At 32.2% G+C, this 22691-nt stretch overlaps 1 protein-coding gene across 1 annotated transcript in view; it reads right to left on the reverse strand.

The window, feature by feature from the left end:
• Positions 1 to 22691, reverse strand: part of LOC129223277 (ER degradation-enhancing alpha-mannosidase-like protein 3) — an 85937-nt gene that overhangs the window by 14069 nt on the left and 49177 nt on the right. Inside the window, exons 3-13 of the mRNA XM_054857843.1 lie at positions 16719 to 16819; positions 15081 to 15120; positions 14865 to 14977; positions 12701 to 12854; positions 12117 to 12245; positions 11423 to 11528; positions 11204 to 11301; positions 8275 to 8400; positions 5508 to 5591; positions 3650 to 3733; positions 3449 to 3573 (exon numbers count right to left, since the gene is read on the reverse strand). Coding sequence (XP_054713818.1) covers positions 3449 to 3573; positions 3650 to 3733; positions 5508 to 5591; positions 8275 to 8400; positions 11204 to 11301; positions 11423 to 11528; positions 12117 to 12245; positions 12701 to 12854; positions 14865 to 14977; positions 15081 to 15120; positions 16719 to 16819 — 1160 coding nt within the window. The remainder of the gene's footprint in view (positions 1 to 3448; positions 3574 to 3649; positions 3734 to 5507; positions 5592 to 8274; positions 8401 to 11203; positions 11302 to 11422; positions 11529 to 12116; positions 12246 to 12700; positions 12855 to 14864; positions 14978 to 15080; positions 15121 to 16718; positions 16820 to 22691) is intronic.

The raw sequence follows: 22691 nt of genomic DNA on the forward strand, positions 1-22691 counted from the left end.
AGTACATTTCACTCAAAACAATAAAACATGCAGACATTATATCTTATTGTGCATTACTTTTCAAACAACAGTAAAGCGTCATTTATACATCTTTCAATGGATTGAGGGAAAATGATGTATAAATGGAAACATTGCATTGTCAAAAGATTGACAACCCACTATTGGTTTTTATAAGTTTAACTCGACTAATGCAAATTTATGTGAATATAACAGTTGTTACAGTCCAAAACTGTTTTTTATATCACTAATATGAATGAGTCTGTAATACAGTAAAATCCATCTAATGCGGACACCAATGAGACATTTTTTTTTTGTCTGCAATAAAGGGGTGTCCGCAGGAGAGGGGTTTGATAATGTTATTTGCCTTGGAACCGGGGAATTAAAAATTGTCCGCATAAGAGGGGTGTCCACCTTTCAGGGGTGTCCGTTAGGAGGGGTACTATACTAAAGACATTAATTGAATTTTTAAGCAAAACTTGAAGGTGAAATAGGTCATCCGTTATTGTTTATCTTAAATATATATTATACCAAGCATAACTCCAAATATTAAATGTAATTACATCACTAATATGTATATGGAGGCATTTAACTAAAAATATATTGTTGTTTTACATACTGATTGCCTTTTCAAATATATAGGATAATAAATTGAATTGAATTAAGGACATACAAATTTTCACTGTTGCTTTGACCATCAAAAAAAGCTCCCCCTCTCCTTTTTTTTGTCTGACCCTCCATACCTGAGATCAGGGGCGGCATTTCACCATTTCACTTGGGGGGTCGAATTTCTTAAATATGTATAACCCCAAAGCGAAACCAAACACACATTAGCTAGCAAGAATTTGTCATAAAATCGGTTTAATATAAATAAAATTAGTGTTTAGAAAAAATTAAAATTTTGATTCATTGACTAAAAAGTTATCATACAAAACATGTCGCTACTAAAGTTTTTATACCTTTTGGAAAAGTTATAATGCATGATTTTTGGAATTAGGAAGAGCAGGAAATTGTGTTAAGTTACTAATCTATCAGTGCTCAATGTCTTGCTGTTTTGCCAGTTCAGCTAAATGGAAAAGGTTTTTATTTATTTTTATCCCTCCCCCCCCCCCCCCTTTGTGCTTCGAAAATATTTCTCTAAACTCCTGAGACATGTAAAAAAATCTTTCTCTACTAGCTGAGCTGATTGTAATAGTTAAAAAATAATTGAAGTAACACAAAGTTATGCATGAAAACACTTTTTGTATCTTGCTCTTCAAAATCACCCAGGCTACTTCAAAAACTGTGAGGTGCATAAACTTTTCATCATTGAATAATCTAGTCATGTCGGCGCTCTTAGCTTCAATGAGATATCATCTGCCTCAAGCTCTGTTATTCACTATTCCAGACTGATGAGTTCATAACAAGGACGAAACTGGTTTTAACTCTTAAAGATTATCTTGTGTCACTCCGCGATTGCATAATTATAGAGCCCCATAAAAGGTATTTGGTTTATATGTCTTTTTTTATTCAATAATCACATGCACTTTTAAGAAGTTTCTATGAAAGCATTATAATATATTGAGCACCTGAAACGTGTTTCTAGCAGAAGGAAAGCGATGAACACTCATTAAATAAATATACACTTAAAAAATGAGCGTAAAAATGAATGTAAACTATCAAGGAATTTTCTTGTGAAAACCATGCAGCCGCATCACTTCTCACGAGCCGCTCATATTGGACATACCATCGTTACACTGGGCACACAAGGGTGAAATATTTAGCCTATATGAGGCAATGTCTTCTTTAGTTAAAATTAACCATGGTTCTCTATCAGTTTTCTGTGTTCTGAAAAAGCTGAAAATACTTCATGAATTTCTAAGTCATCATCTGAATAACGAAAAACACTTTTTCTAGTCTGAGAATGTGTCGAGTTTCATCAAATAGTTGCTGAGAACCAGCGAGATTTCCGATTTACATGAATTGAATTCACCCATTTTCTATCATTCTTATCAAAAAATTTGGGGGTGCGAATGCCCCCTCTTGACCCCCCTATTTGCCGCCCCTGCCTGAGATCATTCCTTCCTCAACAGGAACCAAGAAAGAGAGGCCAGAGGGAAAGAGAGCAGAAATTTTTTCGAATTTCATGGAGGGGAAAACAACGCATAACTGGTATTTCATGACCAATATACAGTGCATTTTTGCAACAAAACAAATAGGAATGAATCAGAACTTCATGAAAGATGCATATAAATTTTAAAGATGCATGAACAAGAGATGTATAAAAGATGTTTTACTGCAATTTATAACTACTGTCGGCCTCGCTTAATCGAATATCGTTGGCTCCAAGAAATATTCGATAAAGCTGTGCATTTGATTAAATGGGGAAATTTTATTTATCTTTGTAAATTGACAACATTTGTCTTTAAACATAATAATATTAAAGCAATAGCTCTAAAAAGGAAAGATTTAATGTTAATGCTAAAAGTTTTTGAAATAAAGTAAATAAACAACAAAATAGTTTAATAATTAGAAACTACTATATCACAAGTACGTATAAAAAGTAACTTACGACTTGAGTCAAGAAAATTTTGTTTTGTCACCTTTCTTCAGTACGTTTTTTTTTTTTTTTTGGAAAAATTCCATGATAGGGGATTGCTTGTTCAATGCCTTTTGGAAATACTTTTCTGATTCTCCTTTTTCCCTCCTCGTCTATCATATTTTACATTTAATATCTATCAAATTATCATAGGGAAAAATGTGTACATTTATTTGTGTTATTTAATTTAATTAAAGGCGGCACTATTTTTTTTTTTTTTGCAATGATAAAGACAAAAGAAATTTGATAGAATAGTGGAAACGTTTTGATGAATGTTGTTTTTCTCCCCCTTGTCAACGATAAATATTGGTAAAATATTTTAACGTCAATAATTGTTTTTAATTTATTTCTTAATTCATTCAAGATTTTTCTCAGCAACATGTTTGCGAAAGTTGATCAATATTATTCGATTATCCGGGGATCTTTAACATTGCATCTATGGGGAAATATTTGGTTCCGGGAAGTTTTATTCGTATAAGCAGGGTATTTGTTTATCCATTACTCGATTAAGCGAGGCTGACAGTAATTTACTCATGCAAATAAAGTATAAGATTTATGTTTCATGAAATAAACATTTTGTTGTAAAAAAAGAGATTTTGAAGTAAGCAAAAAGAGATACCTTCATAGCTGAATATGATTCTATTGTTTACAATTTAATGAAAGTTAATAAGGGATGCAAATGTCTGCTATGATTTGGGATCTACTTTTATTCTCATTCAAATGTAATAAATCCAATTAAGAAATGACCAAGTGCAACTTTCATTTCTGGAATAATTATTGATTTCAAGGAAGAAGCATTAATTATTGTTTTCAAGGAAAACAAATTCATTAATTATTGCTTTCACAGAAAAAAAAAATTTACGTATCACATACCTGTCTTCATGGCTGCCGGTCCGAACATCCTTAACAGCAGCAAAGCCACAGGCTACTCTAGCATGTGTTTGTAGACTGTTCAGGACTTTCTTACCAACTTCTAAATAATATGGATCGTTTGTAGCCTGCAAAGAGAAGGTCATTTTTAATGACAAAGTAAAACTAAAACATGTATTTGTTTAAAGAATGCTCAATACAGACCTTATACAAAAAGTAAGTGCTTTCGACAAATTCTGGACGTAATGGATGCTGCCCCCAGTGTACTTGGAAGTCGACAGTGAAAGCCTATGCAATGTATTAAAAAAGGATTATTAAAAGTAATACTTGATAATACATAATAGATATATGTGCACAAATTAAAAGGCTTACAACTTCTAAATTTCATAAAAAGTTTTCTGAAGTTTATAAACAAAATTTTAATATATATATTATATACATTGAAAGTTTTAAAAAAAGAATCTTTTATTTATCCTTTTTTCTTTAATTTTTGCCATTTGCAACAAAACACAGGTATGTTTTTCAAATTACGATCACTATGCACCATACTATTACTCTTTTCTAAGCAAAATCCTCAACACTGAACTTTTTGCTGAAGTTTAAACTTATGCTTAATTCTTGATAACTTTTCAAAAATATTTCACTTGACTTTCTTTGCCTTTTTTTTCTGGATTGCTTCAACAAGAAATTTGATAAAAAACAAAATTACAAAACACTCTAGTTTTAGGTCTATAAAAATCAATGAAAATTTTAGACAGAAGTAAAAAGTAAAATCTTTTTATATGTTTTGCCAATAGGCATTTATTTACAGAACTCTAATTTTTACCACATATGTATCTCCCATGTTAATTTCCTCTTTAAGCATTTTATTGTCCCGAAAAAAAACCCCTGCTCCCATACTTAGTTTCGACTTGCTGCAAAGAGAAGCATTGATTGTTAGAATATTTATTAACCAAAATGTTGGTTAAGCAAATGCCTTCTAGTAGGGAAATACACATTTGCTCCCAATGTATAAGTTTTGCCAGCAGGCTGCACAATTCCTTATATTATTTATAAGACATATGATACCTCTGATGACAGTTATAATTTTTTCCTGCACATATTCTGTTCCTTTAAAAATCAATTATCTGAATGGCACCAGACATCATTATATTGGTAATCCATATTCTACTGTATAATAAGAGAACTTAGATTTTACTTACAAGAGCGACGCAAGAAATTCAACTTCAGTTTGCTTTCACTAACAAATAAATCACAATCCAATGAATCATTTTTCTTTCAGGCATTTAAAAAGACATTCAGTAACGTTTTCACAGCTGAATTCATGCAATGTCTATAGCTAAAATGCAGTCAAATCTAAATTTTATGGTCTGCATTTTAGTAAGCAAAGGACCTATCATGTATATTTATGTTAAGTTCAGATACGATTATCAACATTCATTTTTTACCTCGCTCATTTTAAAGTAAAATAAACCAGAATGCATAAGATCTTTAAAAAAAAAAATAGATTTAAGAAGAAACATATTGATATGTAGCTTCCCAAACCTTATTCAAAAGTATTCTCTCCTAGACAGCTCTTTACTTAATGTACTTGGCTCAAAAAAAAAAAAACTCTTTTTTGAAAAGATCCTATAAAGCAAAACTTATTTTAACTTTCCAATTTTGACTAATAATGGAAATGCCTCCAACAAATGAATGAAAATGAAATTACTTGTTTCAGATTTGTTTATCTAAATTAGATGATACTCAGTTCAAAAGTCAAATATAATGGAACAGGTTCGATATAATCCCCGGGTTGGGGGTTGGAGCAAAATTTTGCTAGGCAACATTTTGTGAGGCCAAGCTGTGCAAACATTGGCAAACCAAAACACAAAAGACAATGCACTTGGCAATTTATCCCCAGAAAAAAGTACCAAAAATATGGCGACAACACGAGGATTATACCAAAGCTGTTTTGACAAAATAAATCTTAATCAAACAGCTAAAATTATTTTAAAATTCTTTGAACTTCATTCATGTGTAGTGTGCTGCAGTTCAATGACATTAAAACATAGTGACTCACTTCTGGTAAAAAGTTGTGCCTTTGCATTACTTGATATAACATTTCATGAGTCTCAATTGCTGGTTTGATATCCCCTTTAAGAACCTATTGAAAAACAAAAAAGTTAAACAATAATCGTTTCATCAATAGAAATTTTAGAAATAAGAAAAGAATTTTTCACATGTTTCTTGACATAATGTTCTTAAAAAAAAGGAAAAAGAATGCTTTTGCAAATAAACACAGGAAAATAAATGGGCTTTATTTTTGGATTTAAATAACTTTTAAAATATTAATTAAAAGAACCATTTTTATAATGAATATCTTTGTTCATGTTTATATAGAAGTATTAATAACACAAAATAATACAATTTTAGACTGGGATGGGTTTTTAGTTTTGAGATTCATAATATAAGCAAAGTAAATTTTTAATAACAGAGTTACGATTAAATTTCGAACAAAAATAAATATTACACAAAGATATCTAAGACTCAATAATGCTGTATTTCCCAATTTAACTACATTTCAAACTTCCAATAGCTGAATAAAGCTCCATTCATATTAAAGGTATTTTAACAAAGTAGAACAATAAATCCTTCCACTAACTTTCACAGAGAACTAACAAATTTTGAAACAATCACTGCTAATTTTGCAAGCATCCCAAAGCTCTTACATCCTTCCAGGGATTGTGATTTTTTTTTAAATTTAAATCAGATTAAAAAAAATCTTCAAAACTTAGTAGATAATAATTATTTTATTTTTAAACATAATATATTTCATGCAATAGATGAAAAAGCAACTTTTTAGCTATTTTCATTTCATGGCAGTAGTTATTTTTACTTTCTTCTATATCTAATATATAGAAGAAAGTATTGGATTCGTGCAAATTTTCGAATTTCGACAGATTTGAACGTTTTTAGGTGTGCTGAGTCCATTTCGACTATTTTTGGAAAATGTCTGTCTGTCTTTGTGTGTATGTGTGTGTCACGTCTGTGTGTGACCAGTTTTTTGTGGCCGCTCTACAGCAAAAACTACCGCATGAAATCGAACGAAATTTGGTACACATATGTACCCCTATGTGAACTTGTGCCCATTGGTTTTTGGCGCGAATTCCTCCAAGGGGGGTGGAGCAATGGGACGTTTTTTGAGTTACGCGTGATTGCTATTCCTCAGGAAGTAACTGGCGGAATCAAACAAAATTTGGTCCATATGTTGCCAGTAACAGGAACAGGTGCTGATTCAATTTTGGTGTCAATAACTCAAACGGGGGTTGAGCTATAGAACGTTTTTTGTCGTCAATTGTGACTGCTGTATCTCAAGAAATAATGAACGGAATGAAAGAAAAATTTATCGGCAAGTAGCCCTTAGTGGGTATAAAAGCTGATTTTATTTTGGTGTCAATAGCTAAAAAGGGGGTAGCGCAATCGCCCGTTCTTTTTTTCCATTGTGAGTGCCCTATCTCAAGAAGTAATGCTACGGTCTGGTTGAAATTTGGAATATATGTGAATCCATATGTAAACAGGCTTTGGTTCAATTTTGACACCAATCGCTCCAAGGTGTTTTTTTTTTTTTTTTTTTTTTTTGCGAATAAAAAAAAAATAGCTTTATTAACAGATTGTCGTCTGCGTATTTCTCGTGATTTTAATTGTATGGAAATGATCGGAAATATTATCTCAATGATTTAAAATTTTTAACTGTTGCCATCTTATGTTTGTTAACAAATAAAATATTTGTAATTAATTCAAGCAAGGCTTTTAAAATAACTTTCAGTTTTTGCATGTGTAATTTTGTTTTTGTTGGGAATATTGCTCCCTCGTCAAGCATGGGGAAGGATCAGAAAAAAAAAAGAAAAATATAGAAGAAAGTTTCGTGATGGCCACAACATACTAGTTTAATAATAGGTATAAGTAGACCAGTTTCAATACAAATTTCATACTTTTGAGAAGAAAAATTCTTAAAAATTGGCAGTTTTCTATGTTTTCTAGTTAGAGTTGACTGAAGTTCTGAAATGAATTCAATTGGGGTGAAGAAGGCAATTGTTAAAACATGATAATAAAGCAATCTGAACGAATGAATCCATTCTGCTTACTCTTAAAATTAGGATAAGTTCCCTAAATATTCAATAAATTTTTGGTATTGATAAATGTGTTATGATGTTTAAATAAGATATTTCTGAGATGTAGTTTAAGATGTTTAAACAAGTGATTGTATTTTGTGCTTTACTTCAAGATAAAGTTTCAAGTATCATATGTTTTTAACTGTAAAATGAATATGTCAAACAATTACTTTTCTTAACTATATTAGTCATGATGTATAAGGAAAACTTCAAATTTTAATTTTGTTCTGAACTAATTTTGGAGTAAAAGCAATACTTCATGAGCCTGATAATACGTTACACACAGAGAAAGATGGATCTATGTAGTTTTGCCAGTTTCAATGATTTTTTTTAAAAAAAATCATTTGATTTAAATCATGAATTTAACCTTGATTTAAATCAAGCTGATTTAAAACAAACAAACCTTGCTTCTTTCACATTGATTTACATAAAATTTTGATTTTTTTTCAAAACTAAACAAATAACTTAAGTGTAAAAAAAAGTTCATTTTCTATTTCTTTACAGGGTGGGGGGGGAGGGGGGGTTGACAAAGAGAATCAGCAACATTTTAGAAGTTGATGAGCATAAGAATTTGCTGGTCCGTGAAGTAGGAAAAACTATAACCTGGTGAGCCATTTTGAGAAAACATAAAGACACAAAAAGGAATGAATGACAAATAAAATTAACATTACAAACCTGCAAGCCTGGCCAAAATGCAAGCAAAGAGTCCATGAAGTTGCGTGAGTTTGTATGAGGTCTGTGCATATGAACATCTACAAGAAGAGGCCCTTGGCTAACATATTTCATAACTGCAGAGTAATGCTTAAGAAAAGGAAAACAAAAATAAATAAAACTTTGCATCATAATTTTCATAAAAACATTGGAACAAAAATATTATTATAATTAAAATCCAAGGACATATAAATCGGTAAGAAGCAATGGGATCTAAGTGCACTTTTTTGAGTTTTTTTAAATGAATGTCTAATAAAGTTCATGCTTGCAACCTTATGCAAAGTTCATACCTTAAGTAGACATTCATTTTCCCCCCCTAAATCATGCTGCAGAAAAGCACCTGCCACCCTGGCAAGTGCTACTGCAGTGAAACTTCAGTAAGTTGACATGTAGTTAACTCTACTATCCCAGTAAGTGATTTTTTTTTGTTGGCCCAGTGCTAATTTCGACGGTGGAAATCTCTCTTACTTGACACAAATTTGCAGGAACCCCTATAAATCCACTTACGAACAACTTTCTTTTATACTGACAATTTCTGCCAATTTTACGCTGCAGTTTCTTGGTCAGTCAATCCTTTTCTGAAAAGAACTCTTTTAGAAAATTCCCCCTTGTATCCAGGGGAGTCAGCAACCACTCTGTGCTATTGGTGCATGGTTGTGGCGGTCTTATCGGTAAGATGTCTGACTCCTAACTGGAGAGTCTTGGGTTCAATGTCGGCCGGTAGAAGATCCTCAATGTTTGCTAATAATGTGTAGGGCATGTTAAATATGTCCATGGTTACAAAGTCCTCCAAGCTCCTTTTCTAAACTAATACCTCTGGGGGGGGGGGTATTGGTTGCTCGTCTCTTGGTCTGGATCACAAAACAGAGCTGTCTATCCAACTGGTTAAACCAGGTATAGTGGTAGGTATGAGGGATCCTGGAGTGTAGTGTAGTGTGGTTGGTGCAATCTTTAGGCTAAGAATAGGTTTGAAAAATGTACCCAGGGGAATCCCCCGAGAGAAAAAACGCAGAGCAATGTTTTCCAAACGCATGTGAGCAGTAACTTTTTATTTTTAATTGACCTGACTGACAAGGAGCTCTTATCTCCGTTAAAAAATTATGAATTTTTTCCACATGAGGATTTTTAAAAAATACTATTTATTCTATTGTGTATTTTTCAAAAAACAAAAAATCATTTCCCGGCTTTGATTTTTCCAAATTTTTAATTTGGCCACTTAAACCTCTTTGCTTTTCACTGTCATACAACAATTATTATATATATATATATATATTTTTTTTTTTTTTTTGAAAAAGTACTAGGACGTGATTGGCATAGTTACATATTTTAAACATTCTTAATCGGAAAAGTTGAAGTTCTAAATGAAAAAATAGAAACTTTTAAACAATTGTTAAAAGTAAACAAAATGATATAAGAAAAATCTGCAGAAGAAAATAATGTTCCCAACCAGAGCCAATTGAAGTTAAAGAATTGCAAGGTCTTAAAAACAAAGAAAAATTCATAAAATTAAGTTTAACTGCCATAGCATTCTTACAGCTAAGCAATTAAGATAAAAGTATTAAAAAACACTTTGTAACTAAATAATTCTAGTATGATATGCTCCAGGAAATTTATTACTTTATGACAATGACTTGAAAAACTGCTAAGATGTTCACATCAGAACAAAATCTCATGAATAAACAAAAGAGAAAAATTTATATGTTGTTATTTTATGTTGTATTTTATTTAAAGCGTGATAATTTAAAGAATTTATAGGAAATAAAGCAATCAAAACACTTTATTTCAAATCTTCAGTGAAAAAAGAACAATTAAGAATGATTGCTTTCATTGCAAAATCAACAACTGTATTCATTCCCAATCATCAAACATTCTGCAGTGTGAAGAAAACAATAACAAAGTTACACTATACAAGTAAAAAAAAAATTAAAAAATAAAATAAAATAAAAACACTAATTCCTTGATACCAATCTGTTGGTCAATCTTATTTTCTCTTCTGCCATTTCATGTCATGGAGCAATTGCTCTTAACAAAAATAATATTAACCACCTTATTTTCTTTCCTGCCATTTAGCAACATTATCTGAAAAATACTATTAATAAAGTTTAGTTCAACTTTGTTTCTTTCATTATAATCTATGTTTAATTTCTTTGGCTTTCTTTAACCTTACTATGCAGATAAAATCCTCTGACCAAATAAATTTATCTTTTTGCGACAACTTTGAATGACTAAATGTCCATCTAAGAAATATCTTTTTTTTTTGGTATGACAATAATATCGGCATAAACTCTGTTTTACAGAAAAAATGCGGTAAAAATCTGTATATTTGTTAAAATAGAATGGTATTACAAATGAGTATTTTTACCAAAACTTCAAATGACTTCACTACTTGCAGTTGTAAAAAAAAAAACACACATATTTTCTCTGTTATATTTAAAAAAAAAAAAAATGTTAGGATGAACCTGATTCTGTTTTTAAACAGTTTGGATCAATAGTTACTTTTTGCTATACTGATAAAGCTGTACATAAGTACATATCCTCGACACCATGATAAACTAACAAATGTGAAAATTGGCACTTTCAGGAGAGCCAAAACACTGAATATAATTTTTTCTCACCTGAAGCGTTCAGTTATTTTCAATGTTTTAATTCTTATATATAACTTTAAGAAAAAACTATCGTTTAAAGTAGTTATACTTTGTAGCTCTTTTTCAGTACTATCGTAAACATCAAATTTGAAAAACGTAATTTTTCACATTCGTTAGTTAAGCATGATGCTGACGATAAGTTCACCATTTTTAATATCAGTAATTAGAGCTACACATAAAATCAGTCACAGGAATGGGATCCACATTATATATGTATATACATTCAGTGTTTATCAAAAAATTTTTACTTTATTGAAACGTTCTAAATAAACATCATCTCCAAGCAAAATGTACGCTTTTAGGCAGTATTCATAGTAGGAGTCAATGCCAGCACCAACTCCACTATCTAGAAAAGAATGAATAAGTTCAGACATAGGGCAAATCATAAACATCAGACAAAAAAATAAAAATTTCAATAGGCAGCACAGCTATGAACAATATTCTTCAGCTCATGGAAGATTTAGTACCTCGTCGTATCCAGTCTCCGTTGTGTATGTTCAGCACAGTCCCCATCAAATCACTTGTTCTATGCCTTTGTTGCCACAAGTAGTCCATTGCTGTTCTAGCTTTCTCCTGTTGAATTGTACTCATAAGCAATAAATATTTAAGTTATAAACATAAGCTTTAAAAAAGGAGCAAATTTAATAAACATCAAGAAAACATGTCTCAGTCAAATAAAATTGGATTATGTTGCTCATTGGGAACCACTTCATTCAATGTCAAATAATTTTATTATCTTTAATTGTTTTAATTAGAAAGGATTTTTAAATAAGATTAAAAAAAATATCCTCTAGTACTTGCTGTAAACATGCATCAAACTCAGAGTAAAGGTGATTTCCTTCAAAACCAGTTTTTTTTCTATCCAAAATAAATAAATAAAACTTAAGACATTCTAATAAATTGCTACTAAGGAGAACAGGAACTCATAGCTTCATATAGGAGTAGAAAATACCAAAGTATTTTCCTGCTGTCTACAATGTGCCTTAGCCACTTAGGTTCTAATAAGTAGTTTCTAGTTCTCAACAATTACTATTCTTCAGGGCATTTTTAAGACAAAGTACTGCTCCCTAACATTGATGAACTTTGAAAAGTTTCATCTTAGTTGTTGATATTTGGTTAAAAAAAATCAAAATAAATATACAAAAGGAAAAAAAAAATTACCTCAAATACAGTTTCTCCGGTTAATCGACTCAAAGCAGCAAACTCTAAAATCATAGTGCCAGCACAAGCTGTACATGTCTCTCTAACAACACCAAGTTTGGGAGATTTTAGCCCATAGCGAAGATTTATCTGAAAATTTAAAACAGTTTAAAAATCAGACAAAAGGTTAACACCAACAATACATGAACACAGCATAACATTACCTAACAAAAATAACATTACTTGTGCCTTGCTAACTTTATTTTTTATGCATCGAGTAACAAAACAAATAACAATACACTTTCAAACTAACACTCTTAGATGTAAAGCAATCATTCTAACATTCAGTTTAAAGAATTAAAAGTTAAACTTCATCCATGCAACTTGTATCACTATACTTAGTGACAAGTAAATGCATTTCTCAATAGAAAATACTTTTCATTTTACTCAACTTACAATTATTCAAGTATACATTTTATTTTTTCAACAACATATTTAACCGCTTTTTTTTTTTGTTTTTCTTTTTTAAAAAATAAAATGGTCTTCAATGGACCACAGAATTAAAATTAAAACACATTTCAGACCCAAGAATTTCAAGAACTTACTCGAGGATGAGGCACACCCGTAGTAGTGTTAAAAGCAGGAACTAATCTGAATCCGAGATCTCGAGCCATGTTCAGGAGTTCTCCTCTGTACCAGTGCATGCGATTCAAATTCTCTTGAAGGTAAGATCCCAGAATATGACCACTCAGCAACCCACTGCACCAAAGAAAAATGATTTATTACAAAGGGACATTAATGCACATCACATGGTTTATTGAAACACACAAGTTTTGCTTTATGATATTAGCAAGCATTTTATGCAGTAGATCTGTAGAGCACATGAAGAACAGTTTTATCTCAGAAAGTAAGATAAAAAGTTCTGATAGGTAAAAAACAAATTTCCTGTGTGAATCAAACTGAATGTTTAGGTAGGAGAGATGTTCTCAGAATGCAAGTGCACCACTACATAAAGTTGGCAGTCTTTGTGCATTGTGTTCCTAAATCTCAGTCAGATGATAGAAATGTTGATGGATACATGGTCAGACATTGAAGCAAGACTTGTTTTAGGTTTTGTAACAAAAGAAAATATTTCCAGAAAAAATTCACTGGTCTGGCATCATGCTACATGCAACTCCATGAGAATGTCAAAATGAATGTTTCAGTTACACACACAATTTGGAGCAACTTTCATAGACTGATTACCACACAGGTCACATAGGCCTGGGCCTAGGGTCCCATCTTCTTAACAGGACCCAACTTTTTGAAAGACTTATGAGTTATTAATTAGAATGAATTATTAATTGGAAAAGAAACTTCCTTAAAAAGGAATTTTTATAAATTAATAGATTTACCATGCTACAATTGCTAGAGGGTTTCCACATTAGGGGGTTCCCTACAGGGGCTTCAAAGATGATTCATAAATGCACATGATTTATGATAAATAACTAATACAGTTCTATGATAGACAAAAGAGCCTCCAAAAACATGTTCTAATGAGCCCCAAACCTGTGAATCAGCCACAGCATTCTGCCATAGAGTCTTCAGGGAGCCTCCAAATTATTGTAGGTCTTGGACAACTTTTACAACCTAGACCTGGTATCAAATGATTCTCATGAGCTAGAATTGTTGCAGAAGCACTGAGCAGAATATCATTTCGGAACAACTCTGAAATTCAGCAAGTTTACACAATGTCATAGCTCCAAAATGAGTGAGTTTCTTCTATGTTCAATTCTTTGAGCAGAGTTTAAAACATAAAAAAAATATTTGTCGACCACCTATATTCCATGCCTTTTGGATGGAAAAGCATCCATGCTTTTTGGATTGGTTTTTGGACTTTTAACAACATCATGATTCAGCATAAGGTTTTTTTTTCTCCCCCCCCCCCCCAACTTCAAAGAAATCAGGCTAGCTGTTGCTTATTTATGACAAGTTAAGGCAAAAAAAGTTAAGCTTTCCTCCTAATTTTATAACCTTCAACAGCAAAAAATGAGAGCAGTTAATGTCAAGTGGTAGTTCGTGGTGAAGTACACGAATATCAAAAGTAAGGACATTAATAAAGGGGTAAGGCGTCATCCATGTATCCTTTCAACTGCATCATTACAACAAAAAAACACATAACTTATTAGCCCAACTCAAAGTCCAGCGTCAAACGATAATGCTGAGTTAAGGGGAGGTGGTCATATTGTCCAACCTTCACTGCCTTACATGATGAGTTTTTCTAGTTTCTATCTATGCAACATAAAAACACAAAACAGGTACTCAAATCATTTCAACGAACAGAACATGGATTTTTAAACTAAGAATATGCCTTTGGTTACAAAAGCTGTTATTTTCAACATTTCAAATGAGGTAAAATATAACAGAAACAAAATCAAAATAAAGCCATTGTCTCCATTTAAATTAAAATTATTTTTTAATAAACAAAACATGTAAGATGTAGTGACTGAATTTAAAAGGTAAACAAAATTACTAAACTTCAAACAACAACATTGTGCCAGTTTCTAATGTTATGAAAGTAGTTACACATAGTTAATTTTTTCTACAGAAGTTATATCAAAAAAAAGAAAAAGAAAACAACATAAATGCTTAAAAAATAAGTGCAAGTAGAAGCTGATATTACAATAAAATTAACAAAAATATGGTCAGGTTTGAAAACATTAATAAAACTCCATATGCATACTTAGAGACATATATAGTTATCCATAAAAATCTGAAAAGTTCACGTACCCTAGCATTCGGATGTTAGTCTCGAACACTGACACAACCACGTCATTGTCAAAAGATACATCCTTGATGACTCGCTTTACAGCATGTTCAAATTCATCAAAATCCCCTAGCACCTATACATATTTCAAAAAAAAAAAAAGAAAAAAAAAACAATTATGAACAAATAAAACTGGAAAACTTTTTTAGGGTAGAGAAGTTAACAAATAATCAACTTACCACAAGAGTGTCCAATGTGTCAACTAAAGTTAAAGAAAAGCTGAAATGGAGACAAAAATAATGAACATTATTAATGAACATATATTCTGGAGAAAATGATTGATCTTTAGAAACAAAATGACATTTATGCTGAAATAAATAGAAACATTGCTAGCTAAATATTTCTGACTTTACTCAAAGCAACTAATCTTTGAAAAACATCATAGTAATCATATATTCTGGCCCACAATCATAGGCAGCTCGTACAAGGAAGGAGGGGGGGGACTGCCCCCTCACATTTGAAAGTAGAGGGTTTTTTCCCCTATACTTTAAAAATTAATGATTGATGGAAAAATGAAAGTGTTGATCGATTCATATCCTCATATAGTAAATAATATCCGATGTTCAAGTAACCCGCGTGTTTCAACAATGAAACTCATGCAACAGCATGATAGTTTGATAATATGTTTTGGTAATGTTTAATATGCCAGGGAAAGGCTTTATTGTGACGATGCTTAACTCGATTCGGTAACTTAACAATTTTACTGCTAACACTGTCGTTTTAGGATAATAAAGAAATGTAAAAATGTTCAGCCATGAACGCTACTATCTACTGGATTTTAGGGTTCATCCACTGGAGTTAGGGTTAAAATTTCAACTTTCAAAATATCGCCAAACAGGCAATGGCTTCGTTTAAATGTAGAAGCAATTTTCACCCGTCATACCTTGACGGGCTATTTTCTAGTGTTTAAAGAAAAAAGAATTGAATTGATAAGTGTGTTTTTAATATTTTTCTCTGGATATTATTTCATAATAATTTAAATTGAACTTAGAATTGGAAGGAGGGAGTTAACTGTGACCATTCATCTTGATTTTAGAGGCTGTGTCTTAAATTTTTAGAGGCATTTAATCAATAATAACGTTAGAATCCTGTAACATGCCCAATTTTTTTGACGAAAAAGCCAGTCTTTGTGGTGTTGCATACCTAACTTCCTCTGTTATTTTATTTGAGCTTTTACCCTCCCCCCCCCTTTTTGGTGAACCCGCCTATGTCCGTAATGCACACCTATAACCTCAAACTACATCTATTAATTTTTAAGTACATTCCCTGTATAATTAACAATTTGCAAAAGACTCACTGTATTCTTAAATTAAATGTAAGCCCAAATTCAAAATTGTTTGAAAAGCATTGTATAGCTGACAATCCAGATGGAAAGAGAAGATGGTTGTTTATTCATGGATCAAAGTGTTGGGGAAGGAAAAGCAAAATTTGATTTTCCGTCTGAAGCACAAAGAACAGAAAATGAATGTGAAGAACTTTTCCAAGATATCAGATAATAAAAATTGATAAGTTCATGAAGTATGTAATTTCAATTTAAATAAGCAACACTTAGATATATGGAGAAGTCTATCATTTTCACGTTAATCTCTTCTTTATTTTAGCATCCATTATCCATACATGAAAAATTTTGATATTTTTTGTACAGAAAAGGCATGTTATGCATTTGAATATTGGAGACGATTCCTGACAGCAGGAATAGCCTTCTTTAATGGGAAATAATAAATATTAGCAACACTAAGATGTCATGTAAGAATTTGCAAGAAGAAATTTAAATATTTACACATTTTAGCAAAATGTAAGAAAATGTTTATGCTTACTTCCCCAAAGCATCATCAACGTCTCCTCGATTTGGCTCAATATCTCGATACCTTCCTTTACAACTCAAAGGCATTAACTCATCAGCAGGGTATGCGTGGTCCTAGAAGAAAAACGAAAAGGATCAATCATTTAGAAGAGATAAAATGGAGGGAGTGAAGACTTTCATTCGTGAAGCAAAGACCTAGTCACATAATAGATTTTAAAGCAAAGCATTGGAAGGAATCAGGTTTCTTTTGCTAGTTACACGCAAAAGGTGTCAATAATTCGTTCGCTGTTGTTGAGTCATGTGACTTGGGGGTCTTTGCCTGAGTTTTTGCTAAGTCAATGATTGGACTTGCTCCCTCCATTTATTAATTCTTGCTCAAGAGGTCAATCTGCCAGAAAAAACATTTAGGGCTGTCCATAAATGATCCCCCCCCCCTTTTTCTCCTTTGTCACAAAGCGTCATACTTCACCACAACCCCTCCCCCCTGTAACATTCATGCTATTTTTCAAACATATTCTTATTAAAACGAGCTGATGTGCATCACATGACTTCCTTTTACCCCAATTTAATGTTATTTCCCCAGTATTGGAAAATTTAATGTGAATCAATAGTTAACTCTCTAAATATCACCAACAAGTGGCCGATTTGAAACCAGATTTAAGATTTAAAAAAGAGGCCAAATTTGTCGCCAAGTTGGAGAAAAAACTTGGCGACTAAAAGACAGGCGATATATTGCCAAGTGTCTGCCAAATTATTATATAACACCACTTGAGTTTGCATCAAAATTAACAATGATTTCCCCCCCAAAAAAGTATGAAACACCCCCTTTGGAACATTCGAATGCAACCAAAAAGGGAGGTGCACAACTAGACCCCACTAGGAGTCTACATACCAAAATTCAACTTTCTAGGACATACCGTTCTTGAGTTATGCGACATACATACGTACATCCACACATACATACAAACATATGGACGTCACGAGAGAAGTCGTTGTAATTCACTCAGGAAATGTCAACATTTCGGGTGTCTATGCGTTCTTAGGCACTTATTCGGGTGTGGTCGGGTTGAAAAAAAACTCAACATCGATTCGGGGGGGGGGGGGGGGGGGGCAGTGGCGGCTCGTGCCTTAATTTAGTGGGTGGGCCCGCAGTTATGTTTATGGGTCATTCTTCAAAAAGTGTAACTTTTCTGTCACACGGCTTTTACAGTAAAAACTTTAGGGAACAATTCATTTAACGATGATTTTTAATGTCATCAAAAATATATCTATTTAAACCTGACAACAATTTTTTAATTTTTTTTTATAGAAAATTTTGGTTCACAACCTTCGTGGCGTGTCATACACCTTGTGTGACTGTTTTTGTTGCTTAATAACTTGTTTATTTAAAAGCAGTGATGTTCCCATCAATTTTCCTGAGGGTATACTCCCAGTAATCTACTAAGTACAATTTGTGTAACGTGAACATATACATAGTATGTCATAATATGAAAATTTATGATTTTTATTTTTGTTATTTATGAGTAAAATAATTGGAACTTAGCTGGGGCATTGTTTATGGTTATTTCTAGAAGGTAACACTTTCTTGTAAGAATGAAAAAAAGAAAGAAAACAAAAGGTTTCGAAATTGAAAAATATTTTGCGTTCAAAAGTTACGTTTTCTGGAGAATGACCCTTATATTATATGTTTACACAGATAAAATAATGAAAACAATGGTTGGTAAACTAATGCTGAGGAACATAAAATGATACTTAAATCAGTTAATACAAACTTCAGATAGCCCTACAAAATTATACCACTTGATTTAATACTCCCAAACCTGTTTTTGTGCGGTGGATAAGAACTTCATAAAAACAAATTGTTCGTTTTAAAGATAACTTCGTTCATTTTAAAAAACATTTTGTCTGTTTCATAAATAATTTCGTCAATTGAGTCCCAATCTGATTGAAATTTTCATATATCGCGGGAAAAAGAAATCACACAAAAAAATTGTACAAAAAGAAAGACCGCACAAAAACAGGTTTGTGTGTACATAGATTATACAGGGTGTTTCGTTTTAACCAACAAGACCTTCTTTTTTGCAACTGTTTGTCCAAGATGCATACTTCTAATTGCAAAAATGTTCAAAATCAGGTGCAAGGTTAAGGAATTGAAAGTTTGAAGCAAAAATAAGAATGAGTCAAATGATACAAAATTCAATTTTTTTATACGGGCCCTAGGTTCTCCAACTTATATTCAGGGAAGTCATCACCATTAAAATGTAATTCCAACACAAAAAGTTTGACATTAGTACGACCAATGTTCACCCAGATATGAAACGCAGCGTTTCGTGACTTACACCACTTCACACTCACTGTCAATAATACCTTTTGAGGGAAAATATAGCAGTTTAAAAAGGCTTAAAATTTTTGTGTGCAAATCTGGTTTTTCAAATTGATTAATGTTTTGTAGTGTTTTCGCGTATCACAGCATAAAATTTGCATTTGTTTTTGAATAGCATTAAAAGACATAAATACTTTGTTTTTTAACTTTGACAACCTATCATTCTTCTGAAAGGACGATAAGTTCCTATCTCATTTCTATCTAGTCCCTTAAAACTTTAAACTCGAATATCTCCTTGAGTTTTGCTCGCATGAATGTCAAATTGTTTCTGTTAGTAATATATTTCAATTGAGATTATTTCCCTAAATGTAAGTTAGGAGACCTAGGGTCAGTATAAAAAGTTATTTTTAGTTTTTGACTCTTTTTTTTTTCGCTTTAAACTTTTAGTATCTTAACTCAGCATCTGATTTTGAACATTTCTGCAATTGGAAGTATGCACCTTGAACAAACAGTTGCGAAAATGAAGGTCTTATTGGTTAAAACGGAACACCCTGCATATTTTAAATGAAACACTCGGCTTCCCTTAAGCGATCGAATAATATTAACAGCAGTAATAATAATAATATGTTGTAATAAAAATATTAATCTCATCAACTGTGCCATTCCCCTCCCTCCAAGAGGGGTGGCACACCGTGAAACATTAAGGAACCAGACTCTCAAAAAGAGAAAGACCCCTTACCACTAAAAACACCCCCGTGAAAAATGGTTTTGCTTGGTGAATTAAATTATTTTCAGGACAGGCATAAAAAGGTATTCAACAATATTAAAAAAAAAATACTTTAATTACAGTATACGCATCTTGACATAACAATTCAAGCAACTTTAAAATTAAAACATGGATAACTGATAAATAGCATCTAAAAGGTCCGTCTGAACAACAACAAAAATAAGTAAATGAAATAAAAGAAATAAACATAATATTTCTATTGCTGCATTTTTTACTAATCGACTTTCAAATTTAACTTATGTTTTATCATCATTATTAAATAATAATTTTGAGTAAGAGTGGTTGAAAAATTAATTACGGTCACACATATACCCTTAACAAAATATTTAATCGACTAGTTATAGGCACATTAGCTTGAAAGGATCCTAAATATTTTAATTAATGTCAAAACTATACCTATCCTATATGATAGAAAAGAAAGCTAAGGTACGTACCAATAGAACTGCGATCTGATGAAAAAGAGTAATGTAATTTCTACAGTCTCTCTCGACCTTTTTTGACATGCGGGCCTGCAAAAGCTTTTCAAAAAAATTCACGCGGACTTGTGCTGTTTTCTTGTTAACTTGTAAAAAAAAATGTTCGCGAACCATTAAAAACTAATGAAAAAAAAAAATTACGAACGGCTGAAGTTTCCCCCCCCCCCCCCTTCCTTTTTTACGAAGTAATAATAATAATAAATGAATAAGTAAATATATAAATAAAACTCTATTAAATAACTGCTTCACAAGTATTTAAATATTAAGACAAGAAGTAACTATGGTCAAAAAAATGGACACAATTTTTAAAAAAGCTACTGAGAAATCATAGAAAATTACGAAAATTAATCTTAAAACTGACGTAAAAGATCAAGTGTTGGATAATATTATCATTAGGTAATATGGAATTTCCTTTCTTCTCCTATTTTTTTATTTTTTGCGTGGACGACCAAAAAAATCTGAGGATCAGCCTTTTATTTTTTTTTTTTTTTCGCCGGTGCGTCAGACACCGGGCTGCTCTACTATTCGAAAAGAAAGTCCTTACACAGAAATTTTGAGAATAAGCATCTCTAACTCCAAAAACAAACAAATAACTAAAAAAATTATGCATGCGTTGTAAAACAAATGTACGGAATCTCATGAAACCGGCAATCTCCATGCCTTATATATATATATATATATATATAGTAATAGCTGTTGAAAAGGAAAAGAATTAATACAAAAAAAAAAAAAAAAGAAAAGAAAAAAAACAGAAGCGGAACGGTATGATAAAAGGTTTTCCCTGACACATGGGCATGGGCAGCCGATTCTCTGCCCTTTTACATGTTATTCTAGTGAGCGACGTTTCTAGACTCTTCTCCGCTGACCTCCACTCTTCCCTCCAAACCGCTATAGACAACTACGATTTCGTTTGGGCTCGGCGAATTTTGCCCACCCTTGAGTTGCAATGAATTCCTTCGGGTGTTATCACCCGCCGTTTTTCGCTTTCTGACGATTGGCTAAGGGCAGAGGCGTGACTCTTAGTTTCGGGGGCAGCTTCACGCGAGCCCGCAGCTCCCAAAACTGTGCACAGCGCTAAAATTAATGGGATTTAAAAACTTTCTGGTTATGTTTAGAGATATGCGGAGAGGGGGGTGGGCTAGATGTTTGAAATCTGTTGTGCGCCTTACTTTTCACTTTTTTAACTGAAACACAAAACGATATTTTTGTTAATAATGTATTTTATCAATTACAATTTTTTGGATGGGCCGGGCCCACCCTGCCCATAGCGACGAGCCGCCCCTGGGGGGGGGGGAGCAAAATGGAAATTAAGGCTGAATTTTGAGTGAAATTTTTTTCACAAATACAATACTTCCTTTTTTGTAAAAGGAAGTAAAAATACATGATGTTGCCCCTCTTACTATCTCCTCATCCATCTTGTCACAATTTCACAAACTCCCCTTTCCCTTCAAAGCATGAAATCATTTGTGGTTAGCCCCTTACTTATTCAAGTACAGTATTAAACATTGAGTAAAAATGTTCATAAAAATGTAATTACAGCAGGATTGAGAAACTCATACAATCAGGGGCAAAGAAGTTTTAAAGATTTTTGAGAGAATTTATTGCATCAAAAGCCTTTTTGTGGTGCTTATATTTGTGCATTGCATCAATTTCTACTTTAAAATCATTGTTTTAAAAAACAAGCATATTTTACACACTGAAATCAGAAACTGCTAATGACTATGCGAATTAATGTTAATTTTTGCTGTTAAGTTTGCGAATAAGATTTGACAGTGGGTTGTTTTACTATTTTACCTTTTATTAATGTAATGAATTTCAAATAACAGTTATGACATTCTCCCTGCAAAACATATAAAATTTTATCGTTCAAATAATTTAAATAAAAGCTTTTATAACTGAGAAATTTGATTTTGACACATTTGAAAGTCACTGCCAATTTTAGAGACTTTTGAATTTTTAGCATCGTACTATAATTAAGAAATTTTCAAGGAAGAACTTAGTTATTTTAAAACTATTTCCTACATTCAGTCACCAAATTGCAAAGTTTTTCGAAACCCTTTTATTTTTAACTGTTCATTTTTTTCAATGAGGCTGCATATTTTTTTCTCACTATTCGCACACTGTCCTCAGGGGCTGGTATCCTTTTCATTTCACGTGATACCACTATTAATGGTTAGCCATTATCACTTGAGAGTTTTGATACCCAGTTTCCTGCCAGATGTAAGGGCTCTGACAGTAAGACACTAGGACAGACTGACAGTATCCAACTCAAGTTACTCAAGAAATTATTAACATGGTGCATAAGTAAAATTCACAAAACAAATAGAGGGTCTGAGATTCTCCCTCCGTAATGTCTTGAAATTGAAGTCTCCAAAACGCTGTTTTAAACTTTTGGTTGTT

Source organism: Uloborus diversus, chromosome 5 (assembly GCF_026930045.1).
Source record: "Uloborus diversus isolate 005 chromosome 5, Udiv.v.3.1, whole genome shotgun sequence".
Lineage (NCBI taxonomy): Eukaryota > Metazoa > Arthropoda > Arachnida > Araneae > Uloboridae > Uloborus > Uloborus diversus.